A 17,094-nucleotide genomic window follows, 5' to 3' on the forward strand; every position below is an offset into this window, starting at 1 on the left:
CAGCTACGCTGGGACGTCCTTGGCCCGCTTCCCTTCATTTAAACAGGCCGCCTTTCTCATTCTCCGCCCCTTCTCTTGGTTGTCAGGCACGTGGTGCAAGGAGAGCGCGCCGGGACACGCAGCACAGGAGGCGAGCCCGGCAAACGCACCGGCTGCGGCGCCCCAACGCCGCGCGCCCGGAGGCCGATGCGCCCCCTTGCTTTACTCCTGTATCACCTGCACACGCCAACAGGGCGCAGCAGCCGCAACTGCCCCGCCGGCCTCGCCTGATGGGGAGGGGGTGATTCCCCGACACGAGCCGCCGCCGCCTCCTCCTCTTCCTCCTCCTCCAGATTCTCCTGCTTTCTGGATATCGCCCTGGCGGATTGGAGCCAGCGAGGAGGCAGGCGCCGGTGCTCCGAGCTCACTCGCCAATCCGCTGCCTCTTTCTTTCCTTCTTTCTTTCTGCCGCGCAAGCCCTGCCGCCCGGGCTTGCCGCCGGGGACTACCTCCGCCCCAGACCGACGGACGCCGCGGGCGGGGAGCGCTCAGCTGGGATGGCCGCGGGCACAGCGCGCGGCTGAAGCTGGAGCGGCCCCGCCATGGCCAAGCAGTACGACGTGCTCTTTCGCCTGCTGCTCATCGGAGACTCGGGCGTGGGCAAGACCTGCTTGCTGTGCCGCTTCACCGACAACGAATTCCACCCTTCGCACATCTCCACTATCGGTACTGTTGTGGGCGGGGGCGGGCGGGGAAGTGTATTGGACCGCCGGGAGGAGGAGGAGGAGGAGGAGGGGATCTGCCAGCCCGGCCTCTCCATCGGGAACGGGGACAAAGGCTTAAGAGGGCCAGCAAGGCTCGCCCTCGAGCGGGAGCGAGCCTGAGCCGCTTACTCCTTATGCATCGACCCCGGGGCCCGGCTTAAGTGAGGAAGGATGGATGGCGACCGTTGGGGCTGAGCAGCTACTCTCCTTCTGCTCCCGTTGCCGGGGTGGGGGTTACGCGGCGCATCAAGATACTGCGTCTTTGGCGCGGATTAAGGAACGCGTGTGTACCAGCGCAGCTAGGAAGAACAGGGGAGATCTCCAATCTGAGAATTGGGCTCCCTGAAACCCCTGAAAGCAGCCCGGGCAATAGGCACCAAGCTCCCCTCACCCCAACCCACAGGATCCTTGTTTTTCTTCTTCAGTGCTCTAGCTTCTAGTTACCTGTTAGGTGTTGCATCAGTTCCGGGCCTTGCTTCAGTTGTAGGGAGCCCGTTTGTATTCTAGTCCTCCTATTTTATTTTAGTCCTGGATCCCGAGTTTGCCGCTGTCGCTGCTGCCACGGCCGCTGAATGCAGTAATGCCAGCTCACCTAAAAGGTGAAAATAAAAGCTACGTCAATAGTCTAAAACATGAGGTAGGCATAAACCCGTGAGTCATATGGGGGTTGAGAAAAGAGAAAGCAAGCAAAAAAAAAAAAAAAAAACCAACCCTTTGCTTTTTGAAATGCTAAGTGGTGCTTATGCTGGTCCCAATGAATAAAGTCTGCTTCCCACATGTCATTGACATGCCGACAAATCACACCTGGGTCTGGCCATGTACATGGAATGGGACTGCATCTGAGCATCAGCTGTTTGTGGGAGTAAGGAGATACATTTGTATGCTGAGAATCTGGAAGCTGCTACTGTATGAGCCCATTCTATTTTTAGGTACAGTAGTGTCTTGTAGGAGCATGCTCATGAGCAAAGAACATGTGAAGCATCCCTGAACTGGGAAAAAACTGGTTCAGCTACAGAATGCCTTGTTTTTCTGCATTTCGTAGAATTGCTTATCTGAAGTGGGCATGGCTCAAAGTTCTGACAGACTGGAGTCCTAAAACTCAGAAATTATCAGCAGTACCCCATCTTAGTTGTAAAACATGTTAAATAAAAATAAAAGACCTTTTGATACATGAATGGAGTTCCTGCTAAATAACCACATCCAAGGTACTGATGTCTAGAACATAAGGCACAACTGCTATAATACTGCTTTTCAGTTTTAGAAACTGAACCCTACAGAAGTTACTTGTAGATTTGGAATTTGGGGGTGGTTGGGGTAGAATTGTAAAATGGGCTTAAGACTTCTGCCTTTGCAGAGGGCAACTGCTGATGTGTATGTGCTTCCTTTGGAAACTATCCATCTACCAAAGTCTTAATTCTACCATTGGTATAATTATTTATTTATTTATTTATTATTTATTTAGGAGACTTCTATGCTGCCCCATTCGCCGAAGCCTCAGGGCAGCTCACATCCATAAATAAACTTCCATAAAATAATATAAATTAACAGTATAAATTAAGTCGCCCTGGCCAGAGAATAAAATGAATAAATACTATTAACAATTAAAATGACATTTGAATAAAAAGGTCTTCGCCTGGCACCGAAAAACAAATAACGACGGTGCCAGCCGGAACTCTCTGGGGAACGCATTCCATAGATTGGGCGCCACCGCAGAGAAAGCCCTCCTCTGAGTACCTACCCTCCTAATTTCTTTCACGGAGGGTTCCTGGAGAAGGGCCTCTCCCGCAGATCTCAGGGGGCGGGCAGGCATATATGGACGTAATTGCCTGTGCCTTGATTCTTAAGGCTGGCAGTGGCAAGCAGGAACAAACAACTTGAGGATGCAGGTATATATGGACATGTCTGTGTTGTCACGAACTGTTTGAAACGGCCCTGAGAATTCACGGTCCAGTTGAACTAGGGCTCACTGGAAGGAGGAAGGGCTGCAGGGTAAATGGGGGAACCCCGTGCTGGAATCGTCCTTGCAGTTGCACAGACCCTTCTCACTTCCTTAGGGAATACTCATTGGCAATAGAAGCAAAGGTAGGACCAGTGGCCACTACCGAAAATCTATTATTTGGACATAGGGCTGCTGGCAAATTCTTCTAAATCAGGGGTCCTCAAACTTTCTGAACAGGTGGCCAGTTGACAGGTGCTAGCGGTGGCTGCGGGCCGCCAAGGCGGTACCGGTGGGGGCGAGGTGTCAGCTTGCTCACGAGATCATTTTCTCCGAGCAAGTCCTAAACAACCTCCTCATGTGCAAGCCGCACGTGCACCCAGCGAGTGCAAAACGTGTGGCACAGGCAGGTTAGAAGGACATGGTGGGCCTGATTCAGCCTGTGGGCCTTAATTTGAGGACCCACGTTCTAAATTGTTCCAACTTGTAAGGCTTTCAGTGGTGCTAGAGGCTGAATGCTAACAAAGGAGATTCATTCGGCTACATGTTTTGCTTGTTAACAGAAGCAGTCATCCATCCTAAACATTGCATTGTAGTAGTAACAACATAGCACCACCAAGATTTGATGTCGCTGATTTGCCCAGCACTCCAGCCTGTCACTTCAGTTTGTTGAGGGACAGGCAAGCCAGAAGCTAGGTGGGAAGGGAAAAGATGGGGCTGAGAGTAATTTCCCTCTGGATTGCTGCAGTGTTTTTTCTTTGTCAGTTCTCATGTCCAGTAGAACCCAAATATGTTAAAATGTGATGTGAATCTCCCTGTGCATTTATAAACAGATGCAAGGAGAAATGTGATGGGGACTTACTTCTTGAAAAGTTTATCTTTCTGAACTAGCCCAGTTTGTCTTAACTAAATCAAAAGCTGGAGATTTGGAGAGGTGTCCAAACCATCAGTGGAATGCATTGAAGCTGCTAATGGTTATTGATCAGTTTTTAAGCTGAAGAAATTCTCCAGTATTGAACATTCTGCACAGCGGGGTACTTTTCCCATCCGTAGGCTATTTTAAGAGCTGGAATCAAGACATAGGGTGAGATGAAATGCCCTTTGCTTTCTATTTAAAAATATATCTGTAGCATTAAAAACAGGAGAGATTCTGAGAATAGCATGTGTCCTGTTTATTGGACACTGAATATATAATAGCTGCTATCATATACCAGGGCAAAACAGATGGTAATGGCAGTTGTTTAGTCTGCTATACTATACCCAAGTTACCTGGGAGTAAGCACCATAGAATTTAATGGGACTTAACATTTTGAGCTAACTGCTAAGCTTCTGCTAATCTTCACCATATACAAACAGCACAGAAGTATTTGACTGTTGAAACAAACCTCAGCAGTTTTGATACCTGTTCTTATATTGTATTTTCAGAGCAAAGTATAGCCTATGTAAAAATTGAAAAGAGTGTGTATACATCTATTTAACACAAACACAGCAGAAATGTACCATTTACCCATTGAACAGGGTGAGGAACACATTTCCTTTCTGCATCTGTAGCTGTTCAATTGAAACCAGCTGAGCTGAGATTCTAACAATGGGTGTGGCCAAAGTGGAAGTGGGTGGAGCTTACAAAGTAGGCAGAGGTCCACACGTGACCCTTGGACTGGAGCTTTTCTGCCTCTGCTGTAGAAGAAACACGGCATTAAGACAATGAGACTTGAGGGTTTCTAAACTCTCTCATCCTATTTGTGGGTAGTACAGTTAGGGAGGCCATTTTGTCAAATATTCTCAAAGGGATGAGAATATTTGTGTGTGTGTGTGTGTGTGTGTGAGAGAGAGAACTACCCTCTTTCTCTCTGTTCCCCCCACACCTTGGAAGCACCACAGTTTTTGAGTGCACTTTTAATGACTTTTAAATGCAGTGGTTCCTCAGGTCTTCACAGTAGCTCTTAAGGTGAAGCTCTATGTTTATGTATTTTGGGCAGTAATACTAAGCCGGCTTATTTGGAGAAAAGTTCTTTTGAAATTAACACATGCTACTCTTTTGTTCCACTCTTATGACAACCTCATTATTGACTTCTGCAAATCAGTACACAGGCTTCTTTTAAGATAAACTTGCTAGTGTTACACATTTGCAACCGTATGCTGTAGAACTGCTTTCTGTCTGCAGATGCTTAACATCCCCAAGAAGTTGCTCAGATTCTGTCAGTGGCCTTTCTGAGCAAAGTCTGTTGATGTAGATTTCCCATGTGCACAGTGACAGTAAACTCTGGATAGATGCTACTACCAAAGAACCATATACTCCTCTGTAGTGGTCACTTCTGCTTAACTGGTGCAGAAGGATATGCACAAAATGGCTTGCAGCAAAATGATCAGTTGTTTCACAGTCTGGTCATTCCTTTTCTTACATGAAGGTTCTCTCCTTACAGGAAACAAGAATAGTATGTATAAAATGGCCTAAACAGAGAAGAATATTGCTAAGCTGAGTTTTCAGCCCCCACTTCCTGATTCCCCTGAGATGGGAGATTAGCAGGTGATGGAGGAGTGATGTTACAAGGTTGCTGCCTCCCTTGCAAACCCTGTTGTTCCAGTGTGACCTGTTCCTTAGATCTAAAACCGGTTCAGCAGTTTTAGCCAAGTGACACTATGCATGAATGGCTACATAACGGATCCCTTCTCGCTTGCTCTTCACGGTTTCCAAAATGGCCCTCTTCTCCCACCCACAGACTTTAATTTGCATCAAGTTAATGAAAGTGATTGTGACCACAGAGTGTGTGGGAAATGCATTTTGTGGAGTAGAAAAGATAACCCCCACCCCCACCACCCCCATTCCTGGTGAACTGTGTATGATATAGGAATGGCTCTCAGAAAGCTACATACTTGTCTGAAACCTGGGGAGAAAATGTCTTCAGCCTCAGGAGACTTCTCTTGGAAAAATGCAAGACTTGTTCTGCTTCCGCAGGCCAAAGTCTACTAGTCCAGGAATGTATCTTGAGACAGTGACTAGCTGGATTCTTCCGGAAAGCATATAAGCAAGGGTGGTGATGGTGACGGTTGACAGACATCTCTCGTTTGCTACCAGTTTATGGTAGCGGGAGGTGTGCTGTCTCCGCATTTCCGTCTGTGGTTATTGCAGTTAATAGACATCCACAGATGCAGGAAGCTGCCTTACGCCAAGTTAGCCTGTTGGTCCTCATAGTTCAACATTCTCACCTCTGCACTGTCAGGTAGAAGCTTTCCAGACTTTTTGTGCAGGTGTCTTTCTCAGTTTTGCCAGGAGATGCTGGGGACTGAACTTGTGCTCAGCAGGGTTCTATGACTGGGGTTTGATCTGTTTCCTGCCCTCTAACTTGCTTAATCAGGGATTTTAAAATGTTGTATTATGGAGTGTTACTATCCTGATTTCTTATACTATGACTGGCTTGTGAAGCCCATTTAAAAGGCATACTGATTATTTTAGTAGACTCCTTCTGCACTCTGCACTGTAACAGGAAGACATGGAAGGAAAGGGGCAAGTATTGCCTGGCAGTCGGCAGCTGTTGCTCCATTTGCACATACTCTTCTTGAGTTGTTTCTCCGCCAAGTCATTCCTGTACGGGACAGGTTCTTGGAAAGATGTCTTATGTGGGAAGCAGAGTGCTGAGGTTTCGTGAAGGTTTTGCCACAGCTTCGCTGGGAGCAGTCTGCAGGCTAACAGCTCCGGTAGGAACATCAAGAAACATACGCTTTCGGTGTGTTTTGGGGTGGAAGGTGGTTGCCAGGAATTAGAAAGCCTGTAGTTCTGTATGTGCGGTAGAAGGAATGGCAGAATAATTTAGACAAGGAAGACTATTTTATTACTTTCCCACCTTCTTAACCTGCATTACAGGTTACTTGTCCAATTTGGAGTAAACACAATGCAAACTGTGGCGGTAAAAGAGACACAATAAGTGAGGATCCCAAGAAAACTATGTTGGAGTCTTAAGAACCAGCCTTCCCCAATCTGGTGCCTTCCAGGTGTTTTGGACAACAGCTCCTGGCCATTGGCCATACAGACTGGAACTGATGGGACTTGTTATCCAAAACATATGGAGAGAAGCAGCCTGGAGAAAGCTAGTGTAAACATTCCCTTTCAATTCCCCATCTCTTTGGTAGCATGCACTGCCCGCTAGCCCTGTATTTGGTCTGCCAGGTTTCTGAAAAGCTCCCTACCTGGGAGCCTACAAAGAGGTCTTTCCCTCTGTGCTGTGGTTTGTTCGGCTGAATTCAGGAATCTACATTATTCCAGGTTCTTCTTGGGAACAGCAGTGAAACCCTTTGTTTTAATTCCTTACTGCAGTAGATAAGTTTGCAATTCAGGATGCTGAAACGAATAATTCCAGAGCTGCAAATATACATGGATTTATGTAGATCTCCATTTGCATTTTCTAAAGATCATCACTTAATTACACACAGCAGAATGTGTTGGATGATGCTGGGCTCTTTTTACTAATGACCTGTGTGCTGTTTTTTCTTCCCAGGAGTTGACTTTAAAATGAAGACTATAGACGTAGATGGAATTAAGGTCCGGATACAGATCTGGTAAGTGATCCAGTATTGCAGCACAGAGTGTTAGGGAGCTGGATTTATTTGGGAGACCACTGAAGTATTCTTCCTCACTGTGTGACCTTAGGCAAATTCCACATTCTCAGCATCAGTACTTTATCTGTAGAATGGGAATGACAGTAATGGTACTTGCAGTTGCAAAGTGAGCCCACATGCCAGATGTAATGTGCTATGAAAATGAAGTGTTTTGTACATGATCACAAGCAAAGAGAAATCAATATCCTCTATTGTAGAGCACCGATAAACAGTTCATCGTTATTTTTATTATTTGTATTATTTTTATATAAACTATGAGTTTTGAGGGGGTTTGCAGCTCCCCATTTCTGGTATATTGCCAAGTTTCTGTGGTTGCCTAGATGGGGATATTAGTAGTTTTTCTAAGTGTGGAGTAAAGATCCATGCTCTAGACTGCACTAGGGGCTTTCCCAGACAAATTTTATGTGTGTGTGCACGCGCATAAGAAAACACTTGTTTTTCTCTTCAAGAAATATTCATGTTAGTATGTACCACTTCAGCAGTATCAGTAGAAGAGGGAAACCCTGGGCCACAGATTGTAATTTGTTTTAAAAGTTGTTATTTCATCAATAAACAATAAAATAGGAAAACACAGTTGGGACCTAAGAAAAGTCATCCTGGGTCAGACTGTCCAGACCAGCACTCCATACACACGGTGGCAAACCAGCTCCCTACAGGATCCCCGAAGCAGCATGGGAGCAAGATCTCTATCCGCTCACGCTGGTCACCCGCTGGTGTGTGCAGGCACGCTGCCTCTAATAACACAGCCAACAAGGCTAGTAGCCATGCAAAGCCGCTTCCTCCTCCATGAATTTGTCCACTTTCTTTTTAAAGCCATCCAAATTGGGGGCCATTGTACTTCCTTGTGGCAGTGAATTCCGTAGTTGAACTGTGTGCTGTGTGAAGAAATACTTCCTTTTACCTGTCCTGAAGTTCCCACCAATCAGCTTTACAGAGATGCCAAGTTCTAGTATTGTGGGAGAGGGGAAAAAGGTCTCCCTCTCCGCTTTCTCCACACTTTGCATAACTTTAAATACCTCTATCATCTCCCCCCTTACTCACCTTTTTTCGAAGCTAAACAGTCCAAGTTGTTGCAGCCACTATTTCCAGGGGAGTCGCTCCAGTCCCTTGATTGTTTCCATTGCCATTCTTTGTACTTTTTCCAACTCAGTAATGTTCTTTTTCAAGCAAGCATGAAATTACTCTATTGACACTGATTGGCATCTAGAACTGTAGAGCTAAACTTCCTCTTGAGCACTTAACAGCCTAGATTTAGCTTGGGAGTATTCATCCGGTCTTTCCAGATATTTGCATGTGATTATGGAGGTTTCAGGCACCCATCACAAAAACCCAGTGTTGCCAGAATGTTATTGAAATTACATTATTGCATCAGTCTCTTGGCTCTTTGGTTAATTTTTCTAGCAAGACAATATCACAAAGCCTCCTTTCCCAGCTTTCAGTTAACAGTCCGCTTGTGGATTTCTAGACTTATGTAAGCCATTTGATTTCCAGTTCACAAATGCCATGGCTTATACACTCCAGCAGTGGAGGAGGGTGGTAGACAGCCCTCAAAGAACTATTCAAAAACAAGTGTCAAAAGCCTTCTAAAATGGGGAATTGCTGCCTTGTTGCATATGAAAAAGCTGTTTTTCCTGGAAGGCTTTAGGTAGGATTGCTTTTGGAGGAGTGGATTTAAATCTGTCCAGGAGGGGGCAGGTGACTCACATATACCTCCAAAGCCAAAGAGCACTGTGTGTTTCGGGCACATCTGCAGGAAACTTACCTTGTCACAATATTAGCAGTGCCCATTTCTGGGCTAAAGAGCAAGTCATTCATGCAGACTGTCTTGCTTTACGAGTTTAATGCAGATCTGCTGTTTGAGAACGTTTTTTGTACCGCCTTGTCTTCTGAGACCAAGTTCTGGGGCACCCAGCATTTCCTGGCAGAGTGGAGGATTCGTGCATTTGCAGGAAGTACTTCTGACAACATTTAAAACTTCCTGTCACAGGATACAGGAGGAGAGATGGGATAATGGGGCTCAGTCCATCAACATGGCTGAGACCATTGCTGTGTGGCACATCTCCTTCCTGAAATGTTTCCATTTATCTAACTGGAAAATGCAGGGACTGAATTTGCTTATTTTCCACATCTTTTGTCATCCCTTTTTTCTTTGTATCAGGTCTAGGAGACAGTAAGATTGCAGGCATGAGGACCTTCTTTGTAAATCATTGTATGGCACCTGGACATTTTAACTGTTTTATAAAGAATAATAATTCCACCCCATGGCCCTCACTCTGTGTGTGCTGCCCATAACCTGGAGCAGCTGGAGTTTGTTTGTTTAATCTCCTATGGATGAAGAGTAGTCAGTATTGGATGGTACTACAAAGGAGCGTACATTTACAATGCGATTCTGTGCATGCTTGTTCAGAAATAGGTCCTATTTATTCTTTAGTAAGTATGCATAGAGCTACAGTCCTTTTCAATATCCAGGGCTTTATGTATTTGGCACTTTGATGCAGAACTTTGGCATCCTTGTTTTTTTGGCGGGGGGGGGGGGGATTGTTTTAGTTTTTGGCTTTTGTTTCTTTTGTTTTTTCCCATGCCCATTGAAAAGTAGGACTCTGTCTCTCCTTTTCTTTTCTTTTCTTTTTTCATTTCATTTCATTTCATTTGTATGCCACCCCATAGCCCATAGGGCTCTCTGGGCAGCTTACAATAGAACAAAAAAGAGTACATATTCCATAAAAATACAATAATACATTAAAGCAATACAATTAAACAATACAATATTTAACTGTAAGCAATACAAAATCAAACAAACCTCAATACAATAATATAATAATGCAATAGATAAATACAATAGATAATAATGCAAAGCTCCCTGCTTCCGGACAGCTCCTTTAGAAGCATGTCTCCTCTCCCCTTCCTCCTTGACGGCGCTGCTGTTTCTCCCACAAACGGCAATGCCAAGCAAGGTCGAGTTGGAGACTGTGAGGAGAACGCAGGTGGCCCCCACGCTGGCCTGCGGTGGGTGAGAAGCAGTGGCGGAAGCAGCAGGCGGGAGGTGAGGTCCAGAAATGCGTGAGCAGAGGCTTAGCAATCAGAAGGGACAGGATATGACCCTTCTCTGCTGTTAATTCATTTGTTACCAATTAGAAACTTTTGCCTAGGATAGTCCTCTAAAATATCATGAAACATCCTCAATCTCCCTAGACTCAGCAATACAAAGTCTTTGGTGGGTTGGGGTGTTATTACATGTCCCTTCCAAAAATTCATACACTGTCAGCATAGGACTGTGATTGACTTTCTTAAAGGGACATGATATTGCAATGTTTTCCAAATCAAGTGCCCTTTTATATAATGTGTACCAATTAGAATAAGACATTTATGAACTTAAATATATATCCTACCACCCAGAGAGCCCTGCTTGGGATTATTGGGTGCAGGCTTATAAATCAAATAAATAGAGACAAATAATTACTTTGGACATCTGTTTAAATCTATTTGAATAAGGTAAAATATAGATAGCTCCAGTGTAGGCATGTAAAATGGTTACCCAAGAGTTCTGAGATGGAATATGCAGGTGTTCCTGAAAACATTGCTTTGGTAGATGCCAGTCTCTGATATAAACCAATTTTCAATCAGTACAAGGCAAGTGTAACATGAGCGCAAGTTTCTATAGAAATTAATCCTACTTCTGCCATCAGAAGTGCTGCAGGTGTATCTCTGCAGACAGTCAGCAGAGATCTCATGAAAGAGTTCTGAACCATCTCCGTGATGGGTGTGTTTGTATATCCCACAACTCTGCACCAAACATCTATTGTGGGCCTGCCTTCTTCAGAAACACTTCAACTGCAGGTGCAATGAAATTCCTTCCACCTTGGAATATAAAGAACCCCATCAGATATTGAATGTATTGAAAAGATTTCAACTCGACTGCATCTGAATGAAGCTACAGGTGTACAGAACTGCTTACTTTGAGAATGAAAACTGGGTTTTCTTGATGTAGACCTTTCAAGTAGAGGACAGAAATATATAAATAACATGTCTTCTGGATTGCTGTTTCTCATGCTTCCACTCTGTTCCTTTGGTTGTATGTAACCATACTATGATTTTTAAAGTCAGTTTTATTCTATTATTTCTAAATGTGCTGAACTTTGCCCTTTTTCTGATATCTACAGTAGAGTCATGTCATATACCATCCCTGTGAGGTTTTGAGGCAGAGGTTTAGGGCATGAAGGCCCCAAACCAGATGTCAACAGGTATAAATCTCTACTCATGGTAAGGATGTCTGCTTCTGTTCCAGGGACACTGCAGGTCAGGAGCGATACCAGACCATCACCAAACAATACTACAGACGAGCCCAGGCAAGAGTCTCTTTTTCTAGGTTAGGAGTGGTGTCAGAAATACAGGAACATTGGTGGCCAGTTGCCGAAGTCATTTCATTGTCAGCCTCAGTGTCCTTTCTCTTCATCAACTGGTGTCAGAGATACAAGCACGGTTTTACAGAAACCCGGCGAGATGACCTAGTGGATGGGTTTGGGAGACATTGGTTTTTTTTACTTTGAGATCTAGAGCATTTGCTCTAATGCTGACAAAGATCGACACTAGGACTAAGCAAGGGCCCCAGTTTGCACCAGCTGGGCTGGCAGCTGGCTTTTTTGCTTCAAGTAGTAAAATGGCTTGGGCCAAATTGGTAGGACAACCAGGGAGTTCCTCAATAATGAGATTGTTGCCTTAATTGTGGGGATTTACAGCTCTTGATACATTTAATGTCCCACTAGCTCTGCCTCCTGTGCTAAAGCTGCAAACACAGGCTCCCCCAGCTGGTGCCCTCCCAGTGCATTGGACTACAACTCCCACAATTCCCAGCCAGTATGGCCAATCTGAAGCACACCTGGTTCAAGAAGGCTGTGCTAAGCCATTTGGTCTAACAGCAGGCGACATCTCGGCAGTTCAAATGTGGCCCTGATGCAGAGAACCACTTGGCCTCCACACACCTGTTCAGTCAAAGCTGTGGCAGGCGAATGTTGATCAGTGTTGTGCCTGGCTGTTGCTCTCCCTCGCTGGAGGTCTTCAGGCTGAAGTTGGACAGCCATTTGGTGGTGGTGCCCTGCTCCTTGATGCCTTCCATGGAGAAGTAGGTTGAACTAGATGACCTAAGCAGCCCGTGCCCAACTCTCTGCTGTTTCTATGAACCAATGGGAGTTTTAAGATAAAAATGCCTCTCCATTAACTAAATACTTTGGCTTGGATCCAACAATGACATCCCACTCTCTGAAGTGGTTCTGTCAGCAGAATGGGAAGTGGGGAAAGCAATTTCCTCCACTACCCCTGCACTGCTTTGTGACCTCAGAATCTTCTCCAGAGGTCTAAGAAACCTCTATAGCAGAGTTTTGAGAAGATTGGAGGGCTGCAGGGGAGAGAGAGAGACTCCTGTATGCTAGCAAACATCCACTAATGTGACCTAGAATTTAACCCCTTGGTTCCTTATTCTACCTTCCAAATGCTTCAAGCAAGCTACATACAACATTGTCTCATATCTATGTGCATACGCAAGTATGCACATGCATAACCCTCCTGCACTCTCTGACATGTTGAAGGAGAAGCAGAAATGCCCAGTTCCTTTTCTACCAATCTCTCACCATCATTCTTTGGGGAGTGGGGATGCTTGGGCATGTTAGTACTTCCACGATTATAAAGGCCATTTCATTTTTTGGATTATGTGAGACTTGCCTTTTCCTTGCTCTCTTCTTCTGCTTTTCTGACTTGATTCTCTCCTCCAGGGGATATTCTTGGTGTATGACATTAGCAGTGAGCGCTCGTATCAGCACATAATGAAATGGGCCAGTGATGTGGATGAGGTACGTGGAAAGGTCCTTTTGCTTCCTCCCACTTTTCTGGAGAGTAAGAATGCATAAGAGAGGACACCATGGCAAATGGAGGCACAGCCCCAGCTCAGAATGGATGCACAGCCTCCTTGCACAGAGAAAGCACATATGTGATTGGTAGTGATGTGCGAACATGCAGTATCTGAACTTGTCGAGGGTCCCTGAATTTTTCCTCCAAACTTGGCCTGTGCAGTTTCCACCCATTAATTAAAGTGTGAAACTGCACTCCTTTTTTAAATGCAGACCTTTCAAACGGGTTCACAGGCCAGAAACCTGCAAACATTTTCTCTGACATGTGCTCATGTGTGCCATCAGGGTCTTTAAAGTGACTTCTTTAGATGCTTTGTGAACAAAAATGGAAACATCATACATTGCTAACCCTTGGTATTTCTGGGCTGTATGACTAAACCAACCTCAGAAACTTCAGGAGTGGTGTTGGTATCCATGGGGTGTACACATACTTCTGGAATGTCAGTATCCCTGTTTCTTAATAAACTAATTAAAGGAAACAAGGATAAACTCAATTGTAGCAAGTACTAACTAGAACAATACTTGGGAATGAGCACAACATGCGATAAATTCCTGTGTCAGTTTCCTGTAGTATTAGTCAGTTATCCCTGAATAAGCCCTCTGCTTGTCTCCTTGCACACATCCATTAGCTGCCTTTAGGACGGGTAGGCAATCTGTTTTCCAAATGTTTTGGACAAAACCCCCATAAACTTATCACTGACCATGCAGTTCCAACACATCTAGAAGTCATCAGGTTGCCTGCCTTGCTTTAGGATATTAAGGAACTTTGCAGATCAGTCCTGCCAAATCTGTGTCCTTCCAGATATTTAGGACTGCAGCTCCAGCATTCCTGATAATTAACTATATTGACTGATGTGAGTTAAAGTCTGAAACATCTGGTGGATGCCAGGTTGGGGCAGCCTGTGTAAATAGCCACTTGGTGACTTCTTCATACTGTGCCACGACTGCCATTGAGGTAATCTGTTCCTTTTGTGCTGAAATTAACTGGGAGATGAACAGGTCTGGTTTGAAAGAATGGGAGCCAGTCCAGAGGCTCATCTCTGGTGGCTCATGGGATCGATCCTGTGCTTGCCTGACTTTGCCTAAACTTGGTTGCAACCCCATTCTCTGCAAGAGAGGCCTATGGTGCTTCTGATTGCTGCGCAAAATCAGGAATGTGTTGCAAGGCACCATATTCCCGGTAGCTGCTTTGCAGTGATGAAAGAAACTGTTGCTGTGAAAATTCTCCACTTGGCACAGGTGTGAGGTGTAAGGCAGTCCTACGTCTGAGCAATACCTTCTGGCTCACTGAAAACCAGGCTTAGTTCTCGGGTAGCTCCCCATGTGTGCAGGCTGGAAAGAGCTTTCCTTTCTCCTTCTCTCCAGTATGCTCCAGATGGTGTCCAGAAGATCCTCATTGGGAATAAAGCAGATGAAGAAGAGAAGAGGCAAGTAGGCAAAGAACAGGGCCTCCAGGTAAATGCCTTGGATATGTACTGGTCCTCCTCCTCCACAGAAGCCTCACACTAATAGCAGATGAGCTAATGCAGCTGCTTCTCAGCTGTGCCACTTCAGACTAGAAGGCTGAATGCTCCTTGGTACTAAAAACATCCCTCTGCATCAAAAACGGGCTTCTTGTGAACAATCCTCCCTCTGTGGAGGGAATTTGTGTGCTTGTTTACAGAGGAGCATTCGATCATGTGGGGACCTCACCAAGGATCGGCCCACCGGTTTTACTTCTTTCATACTGAAGTGGTACACTCAGAAATCAAATGTATCATCTCATCTGCTAGGGGTGAGAAAAAGTGCAGTGTTTGATTTAGAAAGTAAAGCAGGAGAAAGCAGTTTAAGTTTGTTAAGTTCAGAAATGTGTGGAAATGGGATCGGGCACCTGGTCTCTTTCCTGCATAGACAAGATTGCTTTATGGCAGTGATGGTGAACCTTTTAGAGACTGAGGGCCCAAACTGCAGCCCAGAACCCACTTATTTATCCCAACGTGTCAACACTGCAATAAAACCTGAAAACTGAGGTTTTCGTTTAGAAAAAACAACTCTCAGCCAGTCCAAGCAAGTGTGTGTGTGTGTGTGTGTGTGTGTGTATCCCTGGCAGCGCACTGACCAGCCATGCGAAGGCTTGGACAAGTCGCGGCTAATGAGTCGCGGGATGTGACATCATCGCCTGGCACCGCTACTCCTTTCCGAGCATGCGCATAACACCCCCATGTGCGCTGTTATCTGATGCTCGGCTGCTGGGGTGCCACTGGGGCAACTTGGCTTGAATGCTGACAAAGAGGGCTCTGTGTGCCCACTGTGGCACGTGTGCCATAGGTTCCCCACCACTGGCCTAACCCTATCCTGGTGCACTCCCCTAACCCTAACATAGGGGCAAAATACCATTGAAAGGGAAAATTTTGAAAAAGCCTTCCTTGAATAGCTTTTTCTGTACAGCTCAACATTTCTGCCCATTCTAAACACACTCCAACCATCAAAATCATACCAGGACACCTTGTTTTTCTAACCCTAACCTAGTGATGGCGAACCTTTTAGAGACCAAGTGCCCAAACTGCAACCCAAAACCCACTTATTTATCGCAAAGTGCCAACACTGCAATAAAACCTGATAACAGTCAGTCCAAGCAAATAGATATATATCCTTGGCAGTGCAGGGACCAGTCATGCGAAAGCTCGGAAGAGTCGCGGCTAATGTGTCGCCGCTTGTGATGTCATTGCCTGGCCACACTACTCCTTTCCGAGCATGCGCATGGCCCCTATGTCTGCTGTTATCGAATGCTCGGCTGCTGGGGCAATGCTGGGGCGACTTGGCTCACATGCCAACAGAGAGGGCTGTGTGTGCCCGCTGTGGCACACGTGCCATAGGTTCGCCACCACTGCTTTATTGTGTGATCGCTCATGTTTTATAAAAAATGGAGCTGAGATCTGGAACTCAGTTTGCCAACCCTGCACTTGTGAAGGGTAAGGTGTGAGAACTGATATGCTGCTGAAGCTGTTTCTTTCCTTATGCCAAAGCTCCAAACATTATCTAACCTGCCTTATGAGACCTGTCTTCCTAGATTTGGAGGGGGAAAAGAAATAGGACCATTGGGTTTGAAGAACCTGTTGCAATATATTGGCAGTCATTATATTTGTATGAGAACCTGTCAGAGCTTCTGTCTTTCAGCTGGCTAAAGAGTATGGCATGGATTTCTATGAAACAAGTGCCTGTACCAACTTGAACATCAAGGAGGTAAGAACCTCACATTTGGAACCTCTGAGGGCCAGTGGGAGAAGAGAGTACAGTGCTGTGGCAGAGCAATTTGAGCCAAAGAGTACAGAAGATCCCTGGGAGCCCCCTTAATTCTTTCTTTGTAACATCCACTAGTCATCCCTTCCTTGGGAAGGAAAGCAAAGTGAGATGCTGTAGAGCTGCAGAGATAAGCGCTATTTCTTTGTCTCTGACCTCTTTCAGTCATTCACCCGCCTGACGGAGCTTGTCCTTCAGGCCCACAAGAAGGAGCTGGATGGACTCCGCATGTATGCAGCTGATGAACTGAACCTGGTGGAGCTGGAGGAAGAGACAAGCAAACCTGAGGGCACAGAGCATTCTCCCAAGACCTGCTGGTGTTGAAGGCCCTCCCAGTGTTCTTCCTGCCCTTGATCCCAGTGCAGGTAGAAAGGTTGCCACCTGGAGAGGGTTGGTTTGCTGTGCTCCATCCCTCTGGGCCTTTGGTTGCCACCTGCCCTGCCTGGATTTCTTGGTGTTTCTCCTTGATTAGTGATTTCTGTTGTCCCCAAACTCCCTGGATCCAAATATCTGAAAATGGGTTCGCAAGTAATGCAAAACATCGCCCTGCCATCTTTATGGAAGAGCTGTGGTGGGCAATCACAGCTGGGGTCTGTCCCGCATCCTCTCAGACTCCAGGAGC

General features: G+C 45.7%; 1 protein-coding gene across 1 annotated transcript; it reads left to right on the top strand.

Moving 5' to 3' along the window:
• Nucleotides 1-581: 581 nt before the first annotated feature.
• RAB15 (RAB15, member RAS oncogene family) lies at nt 582-16,796 on the top strand. Its single transcript, XM_044438255.1, has 7 exons — nt 582-705; nt 7,173-7,233; nt 11,579-11,639; nt 13,059-13,136; nt 14,559-14,648; nt 16,350-16,415; nt 16,638-16,796. The coding sequence occupies exons 1-7, from the start codon at nt 582-584 to the stop codon at nt 16,794-16,796; spliced, it is 639 nt and encodes a 212-aa protein (XP_044294190.1).
• Nucleotides 16,797-17,094: the final 298 nt, after the last annotated feature.

This window comes from Varanus komodoensis, unplaced genomic scaffold (assembly GCF_004798865.1).
Source record: "Varanus komodoensis strain SLA01 unplaced genomic scaffold, ASM479886v1 scaffold32, whole genome shotgun sequence".
NCBI classification, from domain to species: Eukaryota; Metazoa; Chordata; class Lepidosauria; order Squamata; family Varanidae; genus Varanus; species Varanus komodoensis.

What these genes read in the sequence shown, in the direction of transcription:
- RAB15 (XM_044438255.1), top strand. Translation starts at nt 582, where the DNA reads ATGGCCAAGCAGTACGACGTGCTCTTTCGCCTGCTGCTCATCGGAGAC. An exon ending in AAGGTCCGGATACAGATCTG is followed by an intron (nt 7,234 to 11,578) that starts GTAAGTGATCCA and finishes CTTCTGTTCCAG; the next exon opens with GGACACTGCAGGTCAGGAGC. An exon ending in AATACTACAGACGAGCCCAG is followed by an intron (nt 11,640 to 13,058) that starts GCAAGAGTCTCT and finishes TCTCTCCTCCAG; the next exon opens with GGGATATTCTTGGTGTATGA.